We start from the raw sequence: 22,889 nt of genomic DNA, 5'->3' as shown, positions 1-22,889 counted from the left end.
TAGGTACACCCACAGTGCTGTTAGGAAGGGAGTCCCAGGATTTTGACCCAACGACAGTGAAGGAACGGCGATATAGTTCCAAGCCAGGATGGTGTGTGACTTGGAGGGGAACTTGCAGGTGGCGATGTTCCCATGCATCTGCTGCTCGTCCTTCAAGGTGGTAGAGGTCACGGGTTTGGAAGGTGCTGTCTAAGGAGCCTTGGTGCGTTGCTGCAGTGCATCTTGTAGATGGTTCACAGTGCTGCCACCGTGCGTCGGTGGTGGAGGGAGTGAATGTTTGTGGATGATGTGCCAATCAAGCGGACTGCTTTGTTCTGGATGGTGTCAAGCTTCTTGAGTGTTGTTGGAGCTGTACCCATCCAGGCAAGTATTCCATCACACTCCTGACTTGTGCCTTGTAGATGGTGGACAGGCTTTAGGGAGTCAGGAAGTGAGTTACTTGCTGCAGGATTCCTAGCCTCCGACATGCTCTTGTAGCCACAGTATTTATATGGCTACTCCAATTCAGGTTTGGTCAATGGTAGCTCCTAGGATGTTGACAGTGGGGGATTCAGCGATGGTAATGCCATTGAATGTCAAGGGGAAATGGTTAGATTCTCTCTTGTTGGAGATGGTCATTGCCTGGCACTTGTGTGGCGCGAATGTTACTTGCCACTTATCAGCCCAATATTGTCTAGGTCTCGCTGCATTTCTACATGGACTGCTTCAATATTTGAGTCGCCGCAAATGGTGCTGAACATTGTGCAATCATCAGCGAACATCCCCACTTCTGACCTTATGATTGAAGGAAGGTCCTTGATGAAGCAGCTGAAGATGGTTAGGCCTAGGACACTACCCTGAGGAACTCCTGCAGTGATGTCCTGGAGCTCAGATGATTGACCTCCAACAACCACAGCCATCTTCCTTTGCACTAGGTATGACTCCAACCAGCAGAGAGTTTTCCCCAATTCCCACTGACTCCAGTTTTGCTAGGGCTCCTTGATGCCATACTCGGTCAAATGCTGCCTTGATGTCATGGGCAGTCACTCTCACCTCACCTCTGGAGCTCAGCTCTTTTGTCCATGTGGTCAATGAAGAAAGCTGCAGACTGCAGGAAGATATCAATGGACTAGTCAGGTGGGCAGAACAGTGGAAAATGGAGTTCAATGAGGAGTAATTCATTTTAGGAAGGCTAACAAAGCAAGGGAATACAAAATAATAGCAGATACTGAGAAGTGTAGAGGAACAGAGGGACCTTGGAGTGCATGCCCACCGATCCCTGAAGGTGGCTGGACAGGTAGATAAAGTGGTCAAGAGACATACTTATATTCTATGCCTCAGCTGGGAGGTTATGCTGGAATTGTGTAAAAGACAAGTTAGGCCACAGTTGGAGTACTGCATGAAGTTCTCGTCACCACACTATAGGAAAGATGTGATTGCACTAGAGAGGGTACAGAGATTTACAAAGATGCTGCCTGGACTGCAGAATTTTAGTTATAAGGAAAGACTGGATAGGCTAGGGTTTGTTTACATTGGAAGAGGGAAGGCTGAGGGGAGACCTAATTGAAGTTATATAATTATGAGGGGTCTAGATGGAGTAGATAGGAAGGTCCTATTACCCTTCGCTGAATGGTCCATAATCAGGGGATACAATTTACAGTAAGAGGTAGCAGGTTGAAAGAGAATTTGAGGGGAAATTTTTTCAACCAGAGGGTTCACTGCCTGAAAGGGTGGTAGAGGCAGAAACCCCCATAACATTTAAAAAGTACCTGAATATGCACTTGAAGCGCTGTAACCTACAAGGTTACACACCAATAGCTGGAAAAGTAGGATTAGGTTGGATGGTTACTTGCTGGCCGGCATGGACAGCATGGGCCGAATGGCCTCCTTCTGTGCTGTAAGTCTCTATGATTTGGCCCATTATGTCTTTGTCAGCTTTCTGCAGGAGCAACTCAACTCATTCCACTCCCATCCAATCCCCACCTTTCACCATAGCACTGTAAATTCTCTCTCCAGGTGCTTATCCACTTCCCATTTGAAAGCCCCGATTGTATCGGCCTTCATCACACTCAGGCAATGCATTCCAGATCCTAACCACTTGCTGCATGAAAATGTTTTTCCTCATGCCACCGTTGGCTCTTTTGTCAGTCACCTTAAATGGTCATCCTCTGGTTTTTCGACCCTTCCCTCAATAGGAACAGTTTCTCCCAGTTACGCTGTCTAGACCCTTCATGATTTTGAGCACCTCTATTAAATTTCCTCTCAACCTTCTCTTCTGAGAACAGCCCCAGCTACTCCCCTCTATTCATGTAACTGAAGTCCCTCATCCCTGAAACCTTTCTCTTAAATCTTTCCTGCACTCTCTCTACAGCCTTCACATCCTTCCTAAAGTGTGGTGCCCCGAGGTGGACACAATATTCCAGCTGAGACTGAACCAGAGTTTTTAAATAAAAGATTCACATAACTTCCTTGCTTTTGTACTCTAATGCTCTATTTATAAAAGCCAGGACCCTGTATGCTTTTTAACCACTTTCTCAACCTGCCCTACCTTCAACGATTTGTGCACGTATACCCCCAGAACACACTGTTCTTGTACCCTCTTTAGAGTTGTGCCCTTTATTTTTTGGCGGCGTTTGCTGAAAAGGTAACCAGTAGGTGGCACAGTACTGGAATATGTGCAAATGCAGCCCTGTCGACAGAAACGTCACTGTCTGCGACGTCTCAGGCAGCTGCCAGTAATAAAAATGGTTCTGCTCAACTTGACACAAAAGATGAACCCAAACCCCGCTCACCCCTCAATGGCCGCGATCGCCGCTTCCACAAACCAACAGTACCCCGCTCCCTCTCGTGATCGCCACATTCAGTTTCCCGCTTCCTTCCGCGATTGCCGCTTCTCTTCCTGCTCCCACCTTCTCGCCACTCCATCCTGCCGTTCTCTCCCGCGTCCTTCTGCTCACAGTTCCCTTCCTGGCCGGAGAAGCAGCAGGGGGGGCGGCTGGGGAAGCAAGCAGCGGGCTGGAGCGGCAAACATGCGAGAGCAGGGAAGAGAAATGGTGACTGAGGCGCCAATTGCAAAGGGGGGAAGCGAGGAAGGTAAGCAGTGATTGAGGCAGCGATTGTGTGGGGGGGGGGGTGGGAAGAACAACAGGGTGTTGCTGGAGGGGATGATGGCGGTCATTGAGGGTGAAGCAACACTCTGACGTCATTATTTGGTGATGCTGATGGGCACATGTGCAGACCCATACTGGCAAGCTGGCAAATGTTCAGACGCACTGATGACATTGACAATCACTCTGCATTGTCAGGACACTGTCCATTTCTCTTTTTACTTAAATGGTTTGTTGTACATGCATTCCAATACAGCTGAATTAGTCAATCCAGTTTTTAAATTTGCAGTATTTAAGGGGAAGTGGAGGGGGAGGTGAATAAAGGCAGAGCTCAATTATAAAATAATGATCTTTATAAATGCACTAACATTCAGTGTGACAAGTCTTAACTTACAGCATATGGATCTGAAGCATCTTTATCAGCCATTACTTCTGTCTTTCCATGACAGACCAAGTCAACCTGGAGAGAAAAAAGTCGACTCAATCCTTGTAGTGATTAATTTACAAGCATTTCATTGCAGTTGTAATGTTTTTGTATTTCATTGAAGACCATTAGCAAACAGTTCACACAGCTCAATCATCACTTCATATTGATTAGAGTAATAAATAAAGGCAAACAGCTTGGATTTGGCCTGGTGCTTCAAGGCTCAAGTCCTTTGATGTCACTAATCCTTTCATTTTTTCTCCCCCCACCCTGCCAAACTAGAAAACTAAAATATTTTCAAAACCTTGAAGTCAAAAGTAAGATGGGATAGTTTTTCAGCTCATTCGTCCAGCAAATCACCATGGGACATAATAACACAAATTAGCTACAAGAGAAACATTAAACTTAATGAAATTCCACACAAAGCACAAGATGATTTCATAATTGTAGTGTAAAGCTTTTAAAGTCATCAGTTTTCTCTCTCCTTCCTGAAGGCTTCAACTCTTGTGCATGGGTATTGCTCAATCTCTGATTAATCATAGTATCATTCACAATATTAAATGTTAGCAGGCTATTCAATTGCTTAGTGCATTACAGTAGAGCCTAATGAGGACATGTCATGGAAGTGTTTTGTTTGTCTGTGTTTAAAAACTAAGGGGGGAATCTGTGTGCCTTTAAGACAGAGCAGTTTTTATATTCTCTGGGAACAGCGTGTGCGAGCTGCAAGCCTGTTCCTAAGCAACAGCAAGAGAGATGTGGTCACATGCTGTATTGTATCTGTTCGACTGTGTAAAGACTGGCTAGAATTGGTTTGAACTGGCAGACCAGCGAAGCGTGCTCTCCTTGAAGGAAGGATTTGTGTGTCTCAGCAGAAAATCTACATTGGCCTACAGGCTGTGTTTCGCCTAAAGAAGAAAAGATCCCTAGAAAGGAATATTTGCATTATTGGAGGTAGAAAATGTCTTTTTACCCCAGTCTCTAAGAAGTCTCTGACTGTGACTCTAAATTCACTCCTGAGGCAGAGTTATACAGCACAGAAACAGGCCCTTCGGTCCATCATGTCTATTCCGGCCATGAAGCACCAATCTATTCTAATCCCAGTTTCCAGCACTTGGCCTGTAGCCTTGTATGCTATGGCGTTTCAAGTGCTCATCTAAATATTTCTTAAATATTGAGGGTTACTGCCTCTACCACCCCTGCAGGTGGTGTGTTCCAGATTCCAACCACCCTCTGGGTGAAACTTTTTTCCCTCAAAACCCCTCTAAACCTCCTGCCCCTTACCTTAAATCTATGCCCCGTGGTTACTGACCCCTCCACTAAGGGAAAAAGTCTCTTCCTATCTAACCTATCAATGCCCCTCATAATTTTGTATACTTCAATCATGTCCCCCCTCAGCCTTCTGTGCTCTAAGGAAAACAACCCTAGCCTATCCAGTCTCTCTTCATAGTTGAAATGCTCCAGCCCAGGCAACATCTTGGTGAATCTCCTCTGTACCCTCTCCAGTGTAATCGCATCCTTCCTATAGTGTGGTGCCCAGAACTATGCACAGTACTCCAGCTGTGGCCTAACTAGCGTTTTATACAACTCCATCATAACCTCCCCGCTCTTATATTCTATGCCTCGGCTAATAAAAGGCAAGTATCCCATATGCCTTCCTAACCACCTTATCTACCTGTGCTGCTGCCTTCAGTGATCTATGGACAAGTACACCAAGGTCCCTCTGACCCTCTGTACTTCCTAGGGTCCTACCATCCATTGTATATTCCGTTGCCTTGTTAGTCCTGCTAAAATGCATCACCTCACACTTCTCAGGATTAAATTCCATTTGCCACTGCTGCGCCCATCTTACCAGTCCTGTAATCAAAGGCTTTCCTCCTCACTATTTACAACACTACCAATTTTCATGTCATCTGCGAACTTACTCGATCATCTGCGATCATACCTCCTATATTCACGTCTAAATCATTAATGTACACTACAAACAGCAAGGGTTCCAGCACCGATCCTTCGGTACACCGCTGGTCACAGGCTTCCACTCACAACAACCCTCAACCATCACCCTCTGCCTCTGCCACTAAGCCAATTTTGATCCAATTAGCCAAATTTCCCTGGATCCCACAGGCTCTCACCTTCTTAATCAAACTCCCATGCGGGACCTTATCAAAAGCCTTACTGAAGTCCATGTAGACTACATCAACTGCTTTACCCTCATCTACACATCTAGTCACCGCCTTGAAAAATTCAATCAAGTTTGTTAGACATGATTCCCCCCCAACAAAGCCATGCTGACTATCCCTGATTAATCCCTACCTCTCCAAGTGGAGATTAATCCTGTCCCTCAGAAATTTTTCCAATAGTATCGCTACCACTGATGAAAAACACACCGGCCTGCAATTACCTGGTTTATCCCTGCTACCCTCTTGAATAATGGTACCACATTCGCTGTCCTCCAGTCCCCTGGTACCTCTCCTCTGGCCAGAGAGGATTTGAAATTTATGTCAGAGCCCCTGCTATCTCCTCCCTTGCCTCACATAACAGCCTGGGATACTGTGATACTGATACTTTGTTGTCTTTTGTGTTTCTGGGAGTTTTGGAAACTCAGTAAAGTTTCCACTGATAGACTACTAATTCAAAATCTAGATAGACCTGTTGTTATACTTCTGTGTGACACCTACTGCAGCCGAAGAGCCTTGAACACCTATCCATTACAGACTGTTCATCAACTTGCCTCGAGACTTCGAGTGGCATCTGACACTGGGTCTCAGATGTGACTCTGGGCCACCTTATTGATGTGGGAAAGTAACCAACCAGGACTTGGAACCCAGTTGCTTTATTATTCCTAAGAAACAGCTCTAAATTTTCAAAACATCATTTTAGAACCGGTTAACCACTGGCTTTTGAAAGTATGTATATGTGCGCATGAGGGTTTGGAAGAATAAGAAGTCTTTTCAGACATAGATTTATCTCAGTATTGTTTAAGATTTAGTTTATTATTAGTTAATTTGTTGTTAAAGATACCTGGTTTGGTGTGTGTTATTCTAGGGGTTAATAAAGGGTTTAATTTGGCTAATTTCCAGTAGGTGGGAAACTAATAATATGCTGTGACCTGTAGAGTAATGGGACTGAACTAACAGTGCATTACTTCTGCCTTGGTTGTAACGGACATTACACAAACAGATCCAGCAAATGCTGAACAGTTTTTAAAAAATAATTCATTCTTGGGATTCGAGTGTCGCTGGTAAGGCCAGCATTTGTTGCCCATACCTAACTACACTTGAGAAGATGCTGGTGAGTCATCTTCTTGAATCATTGCAGTCAATGTGGTGCAGGTATACCTCCGGTACTGTTAGGGGAGTTAGTTCCAGGAATCTGACTCAGCGACTGTGAAGGAATGGCAATATAGTTCCAAGTCAGGTTGGTGAGTGACTTTGAGAGAAACTTGCGGGTGGGGGTATTCCCATGCATCTGCTGCCCTTGTCCTTCTAGGTAGTAGAGATCACAGGTTTGGAAGGTGCTCTATAAGGAGCCTTGGGGAGTTGCTGCAGTGCATTGTGTGGATGGTACACACTGCTGCCACTGTATGCTGGTGGTGGAGAGTGTGAATGTCTCAGGTGGTCGATGAGGTGATCAAATGGGGCTGCTTTGTCTTGAATGGTGGCGAGCTTCGAGTGTGATTGGATCTGTGATCATCCAGACAAGTGGACAGTATTCGATCACACTCCTCGCATGTGCCTTGCAGATGTGGACAAGCTTTGTGGAGTCAGGTGGTGCATTACTTGCCACAGTATTCCCAGCCTCTAACCTGCTTTTGTAGCCACAGTATTTATGTGGCTGGACCAGTTAAGTTTCTGCTCAATTGTAACCCCAGGATGTTGACAGTGGGGGATTCAACGATGGTAATGTCATTGAATGTCAAAGGGATATGGTTAGATTCTCTCTTAGAACCATAAAACAATTTTGGCACAGGAAGCCATTCAATCTAATCCCACTTTCCAGCACCTGGTCCATACCCTTGCAGGTTACAGCACTTCAGGTACATGTCCAGGTACCTTTTAAAAGATTTGAAGGTTTCTGCCTCCACCACCGTTCCTGGCAGCAAACTCCAGACACCCACCACTCCCTCGGCAGAAAAATTTTTCCTCATGTCCCCTCTCATCCTTCCACCAGTCATCTTAAATCTGTGTACCCTGGTAACTGACCTCCCTGCCAGGGGGAACAGGTCCTTCCTGTCCACTCTATCTAGGCCCCTCATAATTTTGTACACCTCAATTAAGTCACCCCTCAGCCTCCTCAGTTCCAGGGGAAACAACCCTAGCCTATCCAATCTTTCCTCATAGCTACAACTTTCAAGCCCTGGCAACATTCTTGTAAATCTCCTCTGTATTCTCTCCAGACCAATTCTGTCCTTTCTGTAATGTGGTGACCTGAACTGTATGCAATACTTCAATTATGGCCTAACCAGCATTTTATACAGTTTCAGCATCATATCCTGCTTTTATATTCTGTACCTCTGCCAATAAAGGAAAGCAATCCATATGCCTTCTTCACTCTTTCTACCTGTCCTGCCACCTTCAGGGACCTGTGGACATGCACTCCAAGGTCTCACTACTTCTACCCCTCTCAATATCTTTCCGTTTATTGTGTATTCCCTCGCTTTATTTTCCCTCCCCAATAGCATTACCTCACACTTATCTGGATTGAATTCCACTTCCCACTCAACCAAACCACTGATATCATTCTGGAGTCTACGGCTATCCTCTTCACTATTAACTACACGGCCATTTTTGTGTCATCAGCAAATTTCCCAATCATGCCTCCCACATTTAAGTCCAAATCATTAATATACATCACAAACAGCAAGGGACCCAACATGGAGTCCTGTAGAATGCCACTGAAAACAGCTTTCCATTCACAAAAACATCCATCAACTACTACCCTTCGTTTCCTGTCCCTGAGCCAATTCTGGATCCAACCTGCCACATTCCCCTGTAACCTATGGGCCTTCATTTTACTGACCAGTTTGCCATGCGGGACCTTGTCAAATGCCTTACTAAAATCCATGTAGACCACATCCACTGCACTACCCTCTGTTACTTCCTCAAAAAACTCAATCAAGTTAGTAAGAAATGACCTACCCATGACAAATCCATGCTGACAATCCCGGATTAATCCGTGCCTTTCTAAGTGGCAGTTTATCCTGTCCCTCAGAATTGATTCTTACAATTTACCCACCAGAGGTCAGATTGACTGGCCTATAATTATTTGACCTATCCCTCGCACCCTTTTGAAAGAATGGTACAATGTTCGCAGACCTCCAACCATCTGGCACCTCACCTGAATCGAGTGAAGATTTGAAGATGCTCCTCAGCACATCCGCTATTTTCTCCCTGGCTTCCTTTAACAACCTAGGATGCAATCCTGGTGATTTATCCACTTTCAAGGATGTCAGACCCTCCAGTACTTCCTCTCTCATTATGCTTATTGTATTTAATATTTCACACTCCTCCTCATTTACTACACTATCTGCATCAACCCTCTCCTTTGTGAAGGCAGAGACAAAAAAACGCATTAAGAACCCTGCCCACATCTTCTGTATCCATGCACAAGTTCCCTTGTACATCTCTGATAGGCCCTACCCTTTCCTTAGTTAACCTCTTGCTCTTAATGTATTGATAAAACATCCTTGGGTTTTCCTTGATTTTACCTGCCAATAATTTTTCACGTTCGCTCTTTGCTTTCCTAGTTTCCTTTATTTCACCCCTGCTCTATACTCCTCAAGGCTTTCTAAAGTATTAAGGTATTTGTGATTGTCATAAGCTTTCTTTTTCTGCTTTAACTTACCCTTTAAGCTTCTAGATAACCAGGGGGCTCTAGATTTGGCAGTACCACCCTTAATCTTTGTGGGGACATGCCTGTAGTATCTCGCTTTTGAATAACTCCCACTGGTTTTCTTTCAAGTAGCTGTATCCAGTCCACTTTCGCCACGTTACCTCTCAGTTTTGTAAAATTTGCCTTCCCCCAATTTAGAACATTGTTGGAAGTGGTAACTGTCTGGCACTTGTGTTGTTGCGAACGTGTAAGAAACCTGGTTGATTTTTATCTCTGTAAGCTAGGGGATTGAGACCCACTCACTGCTCCAGCTGAGGTCAACTTAACAGAGAAGCAGGGTTAATATTTTAATTCTCTCTCAGAAGGGTCATAGATCTGAAATAGTAATCTTATACTCCTCTGTTTGACCTGTTGAGTATTTCCATAATTTTCTGCTCATTTTTCAGATTTCCAGCATCGGTTTTAGGTCAGTTTTAAAGCCATTTGAATGTATAGGACTGGGACCCTCTGTACCCTGAACTGGGTCATCTTCTGATCCACTATCATAAATCCATGTACTTTAACAAAATATACAAACTCCGTGGTAGTCTTGTATGACACCATTGAACATGGAGTGGGTTGAAGAAAGGAGGGCAAACTAAAATGAATTTTTACTGTATTTATTTTGTAAAAATGTATCCTTGTTCATCTATAATGTCCTTCACTCACATTATAGATGAACAAGGATACATTTTTACAAAATAAATACAGTAAAAATTCATTTTAGTTTGCCCTCCTTTCTTCAACCCACTCCATGTTCAATGGTGTCATACAAGACTACCACGGAGTTTGTATATTTTGTTAAAGTACAATGCTATACAGTTTGAGGCAGTTGCCCAATTTTAAATTTGATTGGGGAGGGACAGAAAGAACAAAATTTCACTTTACATTTTCAGTACTGAAACTTGAAAGTGTTCTCCTGTACATTTCATTCCCCTTTTGCAGTACAATTTAAATAAGTGCTCATTTATAGATCATACAATCACTGCAACTTAAATGCTTTTGAATTCCCTGAAGTTGCAACATACTGCCACTAGATTTGATGATACAGGGTGAGAGGACGACTATTAATTGCAGGACTGGAGGTATTTGGTGATTTAACACTATCAATGGCCACTAGAGGGCATGCCAAGAGGTACCACAGAATCGTGACAGCACAGAACGAGACCATTCCACCTAACCTGTCTGTACCGGTTCTCCGAGTGAGCAATTCACTCAATGCCATCCCTCTGCTTTCTCCCCGTAACTCTGCACACATTCTTCCTTTTCAGATAAACCTCGAATTCCCTTTTGAATGCCGCGATTGAACCTGCCTCCACCATACACTCTGGCAGTGCATTCCACATCCTAACCACTGGCTGTGTGAAAGTTTTTCCCGACGTCGCCATTGGTTCTTTTTCCAATTACCTTAAATCTGTACCCTCTTGTTCTTCAGACTTTCACGAGTGGGAACAGGTTTTCCCTATCTGCTCTGTCCAGACCCTGAATGATTTTGAATATCTCAATCAAATCTCCTCTCAGCTTTCTCTTCTCCAAGGCCAACAGCCCCATTGTCTCCAATCTACCTTCGTAAATAGTTCCAGGGATAAGGAACTTTATTTGTGAATTTTTTCTGCAGTCTTTCCAATGCCTTCACATCTTTCCTTAAATGCGGTGCCCAGAACCGGATGCAATACTCCAGTTGAAGCCAAACCTGTTTATACAAGTTTAACATAACCTTCTTGCTCTTGTACTCTATGCCCCTATTAATAAACCCTAAGATACTGTATGTTTTATTATTCGCTTTCTCAACACGTCCTGCTACCTTCGATGACTTATGCACATTTACACGCAGGTCCCCCTGTTCCTGCACCCACTTTAGAGTTATACCCTTTATTTTAGTGCAAGCAAGTTAGTTGCTCCTAGCCACAAGCTATGAAGATGACTGCAGAAGGGGGAGAAAACAGGGAAAGGGTTGATTCATTCCCTTTAAAACATCTGGCAACGTATGCCGAAGTCGGACACTGTTGGAGTTGTGTGGCAGATATTGTGCACTGCACTAGAATTTGAAGAGGAGTTAACCTGTACTTAAGGATCGAAGGTTTGCTTTCCTGCGAGGTTGCACAGTGAACTAGAGAATATACTGTTTTACGCTATGCAATGTATGATGCCACTGATTTTTGATGATTGTAATAAAAACACAATTTTAATTTAAGAGTATTGTGAGTGTTCGTGAAATCTTTGGGCAGGAATTCTATAATTACATACTTGTGTTCAGATTGGGGGTGGGGTGGGAGAAAGAGCTTAATTTAAATAGAATTTAAAAGTTTGCAGTTCCAAATTATAAATCCATCATAAATTGAATAGCTTGAAGGGGGAAGAAAACATTAGCTGGAGATGTTATACAGTTAATCTAATGTTTAGTTTTCTGTTTAAATTAATCATACCTTGAAGTGATCCAGCAAATCTGCGGTCACAGAGTAAGGAGCTCCTATTACTACTTCTGACACATACTGAAAGAAAAAGAATGCAAAAAAATAATTGCACCAAATACAATAAATTAAAATTTAGAAGTGGTTCACACATTGGAAAACCAGAGAGTGATTAAAAGATATGCATTGAATAGTCAAAATCTGAGACATTACAAAATGCTATACTCACTCTACAGGCCAGTACACTGAGTGTCCTTTCATGTACATTCATTATTGGGTAATTCTTTCCCTTGTATCTGTTCACTTCCTACAAGAAGGAAAGTAGTTTAATAAAGATACCAATGCCTAATTTCCAAGCTTGGACTGGATAGAACATCGAATCAAGTACTTCTTAATGAGGCAGAAGGTAAGCATTTAAATTAGGATGATGTAAATTGAGTGAGAACACACACGCGCGCACGGAAAGAAAAACAGCCAGACAGGCACATACACCCATAATTTACTAACTTGATTTAACCTACAATTCCTGTCTAATCATGCATAGTTAGGAATTTCCCTTGCATTAATAGCACTTGAAAGCAGGACACAAACTGCATGTTAATGAAAGCTACTATTCCACAAATATTTTCCATTTTACTTTATTGCACAAGTGCCTGTACGTTAAACAAAAATATTGTTAAGTTGCAACTTATCAGTCTACATTAAAGGCATGCTCAGGCCAGGACAAAAAAAAACCCAACCCAAACCCGACAGAACCACATCAGACCACAGCCCGACCCGACCAGAGTCCTTCTATTTGTTCCCGCACCCGAACCAAGCCCTACCCGACCCGACCACCGGAATGTTCACTCTACCTACCTTGCGATTCCGAATCAATTTTACACTTTTTCAGTTTGTGCAGAGAAGCAACAAAAACTGTAATTGGACTTGAAGGGTTGTTTAAAAAGATGACGATTAGAGCCACTAATTCAGTGATTGTTTGGTCACGAGTTAAACAGAAACCCATGGAGTTGTGCCCAGACAGGTTGTACCACACTGTACCAGTATTTGTATTGCTTAAAATAAACACAGCAGTTGCCTGAAGGCTCAGAAAACATTATACATTACCTAGACTCCTGCTTTACAGGTTGAAATACTTTCTGCAAGTTCATCCAGTGAGCAGCTGAGATGCAGAGACCAGGAAGGTCCTGAGTTATTAATTATTATAAAATATACAGTATTTATATAAAAATATAAAATGATCAGTCAGGACTCTAGTCTACACACATACAGTACTGTATAATAATTAAACACTCAAGAACCTTTCTGGTCTCTGCATCTCAGCTGCTCACTGGATAAACTTGCAGCAAGTATTTCAACATGTAAAGCAGGAGTCTAGGTAATGTATAACAAAGTGATTACTGACAACGCAGCCGGCAGCTTACGTCACCCGACTGCGCCAATCTGCGCACATGAGCAGATTGGTTCCTACCCTCTGCGCATGCGCTGCGTTCCGCAGTGCCTGGACTGGTTGGCGCATGCGCAGATGATGTCATCGCAACGTGGGCAGATGGTGGGGGGATCCGGGCCGCAGAGAGCAGGGGTGGGGGGGGGGGGAGCGGGTGCGGGGAGAGCGCGGCCAAAGACCTTGCTGGTGGCAGGTGCGCTCTCCTCCGTCCCCCCGCCGATTGTGTCCTGCCAGGTGTTTAGATTGCCATCGTGTGATTATTTGAGCAGCGCCATCTTTAATTCTGGCAGCTGCCTGACCTCGGAGACTGATGTTTTAGTGGCACAGCTGGCACTTGCGCATGTGCCATTGCAGCGCCACCTAGTGGTGGCATTGTCAGCAAACAGAGCCAACGTATAACGAAATTTTCTGAGCCTTCGGGTAATTGCTCTGTTTACTTTAAGCAATACAAATACTGGTACAGTGTGGCACAACCTGTCTGGGCACAATTCCATGGGTTTCTGTTTAACTTGTGACCAAACAATCACCGACTTCGTGGCTCTAATCTTCATTTTAAACAACCTTTCAAGTCCAATTACTACACAGTGTCCCTGATCTGAACCCGGCCCGACCCAAACCCGAAAGCCGGACCCGGAATAGTGACCCAACATGAACCCGACACGTCGTCGGGTCCTGTCGGGTTCGGGTCAGGTAGCAGGCCTTTAGCCGACATAACTTGCTTCCTTTCTGTATTATCAGAAGAGTTCAACTGATTTACTATATTTGTATATTTATTGCAAAGCAAAGAAAACCATTGAAACATATTTAAATTTATAACAGGAAATTTGCTTAAGTTGATATTAACACTACCTAGACTCGAGAAGATGACGTACTAGTATTTTGAACAAAAAAATGGCATGGATTACTAAACTACAGAACAGAAAATTATCTGCATCAGTAGAAGTTTTTGCCTCCTCTTCCTAGAAATTAATTATGGCTTTAAAGATAAATGCGATGCGAACTTAAATTGAGTAAGCTGGACCTACCTGGTCAAAATGCAGACCGACAATAATATAAGGCTTTTCTGCCAACTGGTAGACGCTTTCTAGAAAGTCGACATGACCAATATCTTTACAATTTGTCAAGGAATGAGAAGTTGATGACATTTATTTAATAGATTATAAAATCAAGCATACTTTTATCAAAATTTACTTTCAGTAAGGATACGGAACAAATCAAATGCTCCTGCCACGTAGATTATAGTATCATTTGGTTGAGGCTCTTTTCCAGAAGCAAACTGAATGATTTTTTGGGATGTCTGCAAAAACTGAGATACTCCAGTCCAAGGGCTGTGACCTTTTGGTCCCTTTTTTTTTAAAAAAAAGAAAAATTTACTTTAGGACACTTGCAGTGACTTAATATTAATTTTAAAAAAGGTTTGAATCTTAAATTCAAAGACCCTCAAATCAGATAATCTATCTCAAAATATCTTCTAAGCAAAGGTTCTCTTTAGCAGGCTGTACTGGGATAATTACAATGAACTCAAAAAGCTTATTTTATCACTCCAATTGCATTTTCGTCTTGCAATATGATTTTCATTGCTATGCCATTTTCTTAGCAGCAATGTACACAATTGTGAAATGTCTCTGGAATCCCATGACACTACAACTTTGCCTCTCACTCATCAATTGAAAAGAAATTGATTGAAAGATCCTTGTACCAATCAGTAGCAATTAACCTGAACAGGACAGGGTATTATTGTATTTGGTCATTTTCTTTTTTTTTTTGAAAATAAGTTATTGATCATTTTCTTAAAAAAGGCTAGTCTCATGGTATAGTAATCTGAGCAACATTTAAGAAAGTTGCCAGTATTTTGATAAATTGTTTTACTGCTCAAGTATCAGCACATGAATTGATGTTCATTTATAAAAAAGGAAATTAAAAACCAAAAAAAAAAGAATCCAAAAATTATACTCATGAACAAACCAAAACATGCAGGGAAAGAGGAAAAAAAAACTGAACCAATACCTTGCCAAAGTTGTCAGTGTGCTCCTGGTAGTCTGAATTTTTTTCCTGCAGAGAAGTGGAGGGAAAAATAAATTAATTTTTAATATTTTGAGATCATACCACTTGAAGTTAATTTATAAACTTTTCATTCAATAAAGTCAACATTTTTTTTTGCATCCTGCTTCTGAGATTTGTACAGAATTTGAAGATTTCAGGCTGACTTACCTCCTTTATATATCACTGGCTTTCAGACATTTTTATTTTAGATTTTTTTGTACATCTGAAAACAACACGAATTCCATAACAAAAAATCTAAAAACTCAACGGTATAGCAGCAATTTAATCAAAGATGGAAAAAGTCCTTTCAGTTCCAAGCAGCAAGTTAAAACTCCCAGATATGCAATAATGCCTCACAGAAAAAAATAGTCAGGTAGAATGCTTCTGCAGGCATCTTAAATGATTAACAATTTAAAAACATTATAATTAACCAAAATAGGGAAGACTGCTTAATAGTGGGCCCTAATTGTACAACCAAGACTATACTTTAAACTACCTTAAGTACACAATTCAATGGTCAAACAACTTCTCAAATTAATATTTAAAAAGAGTGCAACTTTAAAATCGGCCCACATTGCAATAAAAAGTCCAGCTGGACAGCATGCCTCAAATTTGTGACAATTGAATTCACCAAATTATTTCGGCTAAATTCAGACAGTGAATAGTATAGGTCATAAGGTCCTAATCCTGCCAATTCCAATTTAACAAATGCTGCTTATAACAAATAATAGAAGCATTCCACAGTTCTAACCAGCTACTAATGATCATGACTACTGCCACCCCACCCATTCCTCCTCATGAGCATAACAATCAAGATTCCAGATAGACTAGTGGAGGCAAGTCAGAATCATTCAAGAAATTTCTTTTCTTCTTCTTTCTTTTTCTTTCTTTCTTTTGGGCCTCCTTATCTCGAGAGACAATGGATACGCGCCTGGAGGTGGTCAGTGGTTTGTGAAGCAGCGCCTGGAGTGGCTATAAAGGCCAATTCTGGAGTGACAGGCTCTTCCACAGGTGCTGCAGAGAAATTTGTTTGTCGGGGCTGTTGCACAGTTGGCTCTCCCCTTGCGCCTCTGTCTTTTTTCCTGCCAACTACTAAGTCTCTTCGACTCGCATTCAAGAAATAGAACTGTAGAATGGGTATAGCACAGAAGGCGGACATTTGGCCTGCTGCACTTGTGGTGGCTCTCCCCAAGAGCAATTGAGCTAGTCCCACTCCCCTGCCCTTTCCCTGTAGCCTTGCAATTTTTTTTCCTTCAGGTGCTTATCCAATTCCCTTTAAAAGCCATGATAGAACTGCCTCCAGTACCCTTTCATGCAGCACATTCCAGAATGTTACCACTCACTGTAAAACAAAATATTTCCTCATGTTGCCTTTGATTCTTTTGCCACTTGTGTTCTCTGATACTCAACCCTTCCACCAATGAGAACAGTTTTTCTCTATCTACTGTTACACCCCTCATGATTTTGAGCACCTCCATCAAATCTCCTCTCAACTTTGTCTCTTACCGAAGGAGAACAACCCCAGCTATCCATGAGCCAAATGGCTTTCCTCATCTGTAATTATTTATGATCTCCAATTCACCCTCCCCTCTAGAAGCAACTGCTCCATTCATTGTTTCCTCTTTTGATATGGCTCAGAATGGAAACAGGGCAAAGCAAGGCTTCAAGTTCCATCAATATTCCATTATATGCATAGCACCACCCTGCTGCAGGATTCCATTCAAGTAAGTTTGAATTTGTAATATTTGTTGACATGTGTTGTACAAACTATTGATAACTATGCTTTGCAGAATACTTCAAAATGTTTTCTTCTCAATGTGAAGAAATGATTTTGTTGAATTACAATGCATCAGAATTAGACAAAACTTTTTCATAAACTGAATATTAATTTGATACATTTTCCTATTGTGATATTTCAGTCCTAGCTTTCCTCTTCATGCTTGTATTAATTGTAGCAAATTGTATTCACTTTATTGTCTGACAGCAACATCGTTTGGCTATTTGTATCACCCTTTATAATTCTATTTAATATTTTAATGTACAAGAAAAATCAATTTTCAAGTCAAATAACTCTCACCGGATATTCTTCCATAACATCTGACAAATTCTTTATTAGATAGAGATATATTTAATCCAAAAACATCCAATGAAAGCATGTGATATTTTTCCTCATTCTGTTTGTCAGTTTTAGCATATTTGAATCTAAAACACTCAACAAAAACCTCATTGAATTTCACAATTTAAATAAGCAATGCCAAAATTAATACAAATTGTCATGGATGGGCTCAGAATCCCAAATAAATAATAAATCATACATTTTACTCACAATGTTGCTGTGATGAGCTTTAGTCAGGAGAAGCATTCGGCCAACCAGGTCTGTAGTAGAAACCCCCTGTGTACGTTTACACTCTCTGAAAGGTTTTTTTTAAAATCAGAAAAGGTCAATGAGTATGGTTACCCATATTTCTCATTCAATTAATCCGTATAGGCTCCACCCTTGCCTCGGCTTAGTTGCTGATTTAAAAAAAAACCCTCAACCACGCCTTTCTTGAATTGACTATTCCAATGGTCTCCTGGCTGGCCTTCATTTTTCATCCTCTGTCAACTCAAACTCATTAAAAAAAAGAGAACTACTGCCCATATCCTAACGTGCACTAAGTCCCATTCACCCATCACCCCTATGCTCGCTGACCTACTCTGGCTCCCAATCCATCAACAGTTAAATTTTTAAATTCTCATCATGGTTTCCAAATCCATCCATGGCCTTGACCCACCCTATCTCTGCAACTTCCTCCAGCCCTCTAAAATCTCTGTGCAGGAGGCTAGAATTAGAGAAGCACCACTGATTTTAATCGCTCCACCAGCGGTGACTGTGCCTTCAGCTGCCAAAGCCCCAAGCTCTGGAATTCCCTCCCTAAACCTTCTGCTTCTCTCTCCTCTTAAGATACTCCTTAAAATCTATCCTTTCGATCAAATTTTTAGTTGTCTGTCCTAATATCACCTTATGTGGTTCAGTGCCCAATTGAGCTTGACAACATTCCGGTCAGTGCCTTGGGACATTTTAACTATGTAAAGGTGTTAGAGGTAGGTTTTAAGGTGTGTTTTAAAGAAGGAAAGCAAGGTGCAGAGACAGAGAGGTGTAGGGAGAATACTCCAGAGCTTGGGCCTAGACAACTGAAGGCACGGCCACCAATGGCGGAGTGATTACAATCAGGGATGCACAAGAGGCCAGAATTAGAGTGCAGATATTGGAGGTTTGTGGGGCTGGAGAAGATGAGAGAGATAGGGAGGGGACGAAGCTACGGAAGGCTTTGAAAACAAGGATGAGAATTTTAAAATTAAGGCGTTGCTTGACCTGGAGCCAATGCAGGTCAGTAAGCAGGGATCTTAGGAGAAGGGGCCTTGGTGCAAGTTAAGACATGGGTAGCAGAGTTTTGGATGACCACTAGCTTACAGAGTGGAATATAGGAGACCAGCCAGGAGTGTTGAAATAGTCAAGTCTAGAGGTAACAAAGGCATGAATGAGAGATGAGCGGAGGCAGGGGTGAAGTTGGACAATGTTATGGAGGTGGAAATGGACAGTCTTAGTGATGGCACGAAGACGAGGTCAGAAGTTCATCTCGGGGTCAAATGTGACACCGGAGGTTGTGAACAGACTGGCTTAATCTCAGACTGTTGCCAGGGAGAAGAATGGAGTCGGTAGGTAGGGAATGGTGTTTAGAGGGGGGACCGAAAACAATGGCTTCAGTCTTTCCAATATTTAATTGGAGGAAATTTCTGCTCATCCAGTACTGCATGTCAGATAAGCAGTTTGAATTAAGAGGGGGCCAAGGACAGATGCTTGGGGGACACCTGAGTTAATGGTGGGGGAGCAGGAAGAGAAGCGATTACAAGTGATTCCCTAGCTACAATTAGACGGATAAGAATGGAACCAGGTGAGAGCAGTCCCACCCAACTGGGCAACAGTGAAGAGGTGTTGGAAGAGGTGTGGTCAACCATGTCAAAGGCTGAGAAGGATGAGGAGGGGAGGTTTAACTTTGTCAGTCACATATGTCATTTGTGACTTTAAGAGCTGCTTCAGTACTGTGGTGGTGGTGGTGGTAGGGAACCTGATTGGAGGGATTCAAACATGGAGTTCCAGGAACGATATCTATAACAGGTAATAACATTCACAATGCATCACAAGATGGACACACTTCTAAAAGTATGAAAATACTGCAACTTGGCTTCTAAGTAGTATTGTTACCTGTATCTGTCCATTTTCTTTACTTCTTCATAAGTATCCTTTCCATCAGCAGTTAAAGTAATATCATCTACAAAACAAAAAGATAAATTAAAAATCACCACTAAACCGCAAGACAACAATGGAAATAACAGAACTGTCTGAACTGTTTCATTTGAAGTCTGTGGGAAAATGTAACCAGTTTCAAGTATACAGATATGAAAAAAACAAGTGTATCAATATTAAACAGCTCTGACAAGAGAAATTGATTAGGTCATCTGACACAACATACCTCCATGGACACAAAAGTCACAGTTATATTTATCCAGTGTTTCAAGTGTTGTTACATATGGTGCTCCCTCAATGACCTCATCAACCCACTTAATCGCACGGACCATCTTATAACGCTCCTCCTGTGTAAACACAGGTGGACCTTTGTGTTTGGCGACTTCCTCTGAAATAAATTAAGGACGCTTCAATTATTAGTTTTCTTAACCTTCGTTTTGATGATTAAAAGTAGGGGAAAAGGAAATTAATGGAATGATTACCAAGTGTATTCCATTCCAAGTTATCAAATGCACAAATATATAAATCTAACTTTTAAAAAAATAATTTTGCATCATTGCATTCAATGCTTCTTAAATTTGGTACAACATACAGAACACTAATCGATTAGAAACTAATCAAGGCAGAACACAGATGAAAGTTCATATTCAAACTTCAGTGAGTAACCTACTTGATCAGATTACGAGAGGTGGTGAGAGAAATAAAAAGGGAGGAGGAAAAGATACTAACTAAAATCTCTAGAAAACAGGCTTACTTAATGTACATAACAGCTACGGTATCAAGAAAGGTTCAGGGACTAATTTTAAGCTAAGTACTGTTTCCATGTCATTGATCAAAGACTTTGATGTTAATATGTTTACCTCCATGCAGAACATAAAAATCAACGGTCATGTACAGAAACTTTTTACTGTAAAAAGGTATAAATGCAATACTTCTATTGAAAAACATTTAAATTTAAAAACTATGTTCTAATGTATTGCTTCTCCTTTTCAGAATGAATTTCATGTTACAGAAATTCAAACACTGCATCTACATGCTCTTGGTCTCTTGTGTTTGCAGCATGGGCAATGCAGTTTGCAAACATGGAACCTGTAACTGCTAACAAAGAGCATATTGCACAGATCAGACATTTATACAAGAGCTCCCCTGATGGCTCTGCTAGCCAAAACAGAGTACCTCATCCATATAAACCAGGAAGTTCTCAGGTGTGATTCCTGGCCGTAGCTGATCCCTACCAAGGCAACGTCAAGAAAAGCAGAACAATCAGACACATCAAAAGACCATTGGCCTGTGGAAAGTCCATCTCTCTTCGTACTGATGGTCAAACTTGGGCCAAAGATCTCAATTTTGACCTCCAGTCAAGCTCCACCAAACTAGTCTTAAAAGCTACATTCGAACATACGAATTAGGAGTAGACTACTTGGCCCCTCAAGCCTGGTCCACTATTCAACAAGATCATGGCTGATCTGATTGCAACCTCCACTCCACATTCCCACCTACCTCCGATAATCTTTCACCCCTTTGCTCATCAGGAATCTATCTACCTCTGCCTTAAAAATATTCAAAGACTCTGGTTCACTGCCTTTTGGGGAAGAGTTCCAAAGACCCACGACCCTCAGAAAAAGATTCTCATCTCTGTCTTAAATGGGCGACCCCTTATTTTTAAAGTGATTCCTAGTTCAAGACTCTCCCACAAGAGAAAACGTGCTTCACACATTCACCTGTCAAGACCCCTCAGGATCTTGTATGTTTCAATCAAGTTGCCTCTTACTCTTCTAAACTCCAGCAGATACAAGTCTAGCCTGTCCAACCTTTCCTCACAAGACAACCCACCCATTCCAGGTTATTAGTCTAGTAAACTTTCTCTGTACTGCTTCCAATCCTTCCTTAAATAAGGAGACCAGTACTCCAGATGTGGTCTCAGCATTGCCCTGTATAACTGAAACATAACCTCCCTACTTTTATATTCAATTCCCCTCGCAATAAGCAATGACATTCTATTAGCTTTCTGAATTTCTTGCGATACCTGCATAGAAACCTTCTGCGATCCATGCACTAGGACACCCAGATCCCTCTGCGTCTCAGAGCTCTGCAATCTCTCATTTAGATAACATGCTTCTTTTTTATTCTTCCTGCCAAAATGGACAATTTCACATTTTTCCACATTATATTCCATTTGCCAGATCTTTGCCCACTCACTTAACCCATCTATATCCCTTTGTAGCCTCATGTCCTCTTCACAACTGGCTTTCCTACCTATCTTTGTGCCATCAGCAAATTTAGGAACCATTCCTTCAGTCCCTTCATCCAAGTCATTTATAAAAATTGTAAAAAGTTGATGCCCCAGCACTGATCCCTGCAGCACACCACTCTTTACACCTTGCCAACCAGAAAATCACCCATTTATGCCTACTCTATGTTTCCTGTTAGCTGGCCAATCTTCTATCCATGTCAATATGTTACCTACTACACCATAAGCTTTTATTTTCCACAATAAGCTTTGATATAGCACCTTATCAAATGTCTTCTGGAAATATAAGTACAGTACATCCACTGGTTCCCCTTTATCCACAGCACGTTACTTTTTCAAAGAACTCCAATAATTTGGTTTGAAGTGACTTCCCTTTCACCAAACCATGTTGATGCTGCCCGATTACCTTGAATTTTTCCTAAGTGCCCTGCTATAACATCTTTAATAGTCGCATCTAACATTTTCCCCTATAACAGATGTTAAGCTAACTGGCCTGTAGTTTTCTGCTTTCTGTCTCCCTCCCTTTTTGAATATGTAGTTACATTGGCTATTTTCCAATCTAATGGAGCCTTCCCCAAATCTAGGGAATTTTGGAAAATTAAAACCAATGCATCAACTATCTCACTAGTCACTTCTTTTAAGACCCTAGGATGAAGTCCATCAGGACCCGGGGACTTGTCAGCCTGCAGCTCCAACGATTTGCTCAGTACTGCTTCCCTGGTGATTTGTAATTTTCTTAAGTACCTCCCTCCCTTCCATTTCCTGATTTACAGCTATTTCAGAAATGTTACTTGTATCCTCTACAGTGAAGATCGATGCAAAATACCTGTTTAATTCATCTACCATCTCCTTATATTCCACTATTAAGACCCCAGACTCACTTTCTAAAGGACCAATTCTCACTAACTTTTTAACAAAAAAAAACTATAGAAACATAGAAAATAGGAGGAGTAGGCCATTCGGCCCTTCGAGCCTGCTCCGCCATTCATAATGATCATGGCTGATCAACCAACTCAGTAACCTGTTCCAGCTTTCGCCCCATACCCTTTGATCCCTTTAGACCCAAGAGTC

The 22,889-nt window shown here is 41.8% G+C and overlaps 1 protein-coding gene across 2 annotated transcripts in view; it reads right to left on the bottom strand.

Annotated features, from left to right (window-relative positions):
* Positions 1-22,889, bottom strand: part of pcyt2 (phosphate cytidylyltransferase 2, ethanolamine) — a 58,839-nt gene that overhangs the window by 12,186 nt on the left and 23,764 nt on the right. For both annotated transcript variants that reach the window (XM_068058426.1, XM_068058427.1), the window contains 9 exons: positions 19,794-19,955; positions 19,526-19,592; positions 17,606-17,690; positions 15,244-15,288; positions 14,443-14,581; positions 14,262-14,344; positions 12,019-12,096; positions 11,805-11,870; positions 3,481-3,546 (listed from right to left, as the gene is read on the bottom strand). In XM_068058426.1, coding sequence (XP_067914527.1) covers positions 3,481-3,546; positions 11,805-11,870; positions 12,019-12,096; positions 14,262-14,344; positions 14,443-14,581; positions 15,244-15,288; positions 17,606-17,690; positions 19,526-19,592; positions 19,794-19,955 — 791 coding nt within the window. The remainder of the gene's footprint in view (positions 1-3,480; positions 3,547-11,804; positions 11,871-12,018; positions 12,097-14,261; positions 14,345-14,442; positions 14,582-15,243; positions 15,289-17,605; positions 17,691-19,525; positions 19,593-19,793; positions 19,956-22,889) is intronic.

Source organism: Heterodontus francisci, chromosome 26 (assembly GCF_036365525.1).
Source record: "Heterodontus francisci isolate sHetFra1 chromosome 26, sHetFra1.hap1, whole genome shotgun sequence".
Lineage (NCBI taxonomy): Eukaryota > Metazoa > Chordata > Chondrichthyes > Heterodontiformes > Heterodontidae > Heterodontus > Heterodontus francisci.
Note: the sequence above shows the minus strand (reverse complement) of the source record. Positions and strands in the feature narration are given on the sequence as shown.